An 871-nucleotide genomic window follows, 5' to 3' on the forward strand; every position below is an offset into this window, starting at 1 on the left:
TGTTCTCTCCATGGGTTCCTCATGTTCCCTCCATCTGTTCCTCATGTTCCCTCCATCTGTTCCTCCTGTTGTCTTCATGTGGCCCTCATGTTTTCGTGTTCCTCATGTTCCCTCCATCTGTTCCTCATGTTCCCTCCATCTGTTCCTCCTGTTGTCTTCATGTGGCCCTCATGTTTTCGTGTTCCTCATGTTCCCTCCATCTGTTCCTCATGTTCTCTCCATGGGTTCCTCATGTTCTCTCCATGGGTTCCTCATGTTCCCTCAATCTGTTCCTCCTGTTGTCTTCATGTGTTCATGTTCTCTTCATGTGTTCCTCATGTTCTCTCCATGTGTTCCTCATGTTCTCTTCGTGTTCCTCATGTTCTCTCCATGTGTTCCTCATGTTCTCTCCATGTGTTCCTCATGTTTCCTCCATGTGTTCCTCATGTTTCCTCCATGTGTTCCTCATGTTCTCTCCATGTGTTCCTCATGTTCTCTCCATGTGTTCCTCATGTTCTCTCCATGTGTTCCTCATGTTCTCTCCATGTGTTCCTCATGTTTCCTCCATGTGTTCCTCATGTTCTCTCCATGTGTTCCTCATGTTCTCTCCATGTGTTCCTCATGTTTCCTCCGTAGCTTTCTGTCGTCCTCTGAGCGCGAGCAGATCGGGCGTCTCTGTAAGCTTCTGATCAATGGCGGCAGACTTCACTTCCTGCGTATGAGAGGATTTGACGGTAAACTGTGTCATTATGTGGAACCTCAGGTGACGCTGGAGAACGTTCTATTAACGGCCATCCCCATGTCTCCATCCTGAAGGACACATTTACTAACCACAAAATGATTTTTATTAAAGATTCACAAAACATTTTTTTATTAAAGGTTCACATGCTCA

The 871-nt window shown here is 46.0% G+C and overlaps 1 protein-coding gene across 2 annotated transcripts in view; it reads left to right on the top strand.

Moving 5' to 3' along the window:
- Positions 1-871, top strand: part of trmt13 (tRNA methyltransferase 13 homolog) — a 7,605-nt gene extending 6,734 nt beyond the window's left edge. For both annotated transcript variants that reach the window (XM_079350329.1, XM_079350328.1), the window contains exon 11: positions 616-871. In XM_079350329.1, the coding sequence (XP_079206455.1) occupies positions 616-793 (178 nt within the window). In that variant the 3' untranslated portion in view covers positions 794-871. The remainder of the gene's footprint in view (positions 1-615) is intronic.

The sequence above is a fragment of the Symphodus melops genome (genome assembly GCF_947650265.1).
Source record: "Symphodus melops genome assembly, chromosome: 8".
Lineage (NCBI taxonomy): Eukaryota > Metazoa > Chordata > Actinopteri > Labriformes > Labridae > Symphodus > Symphodus melops.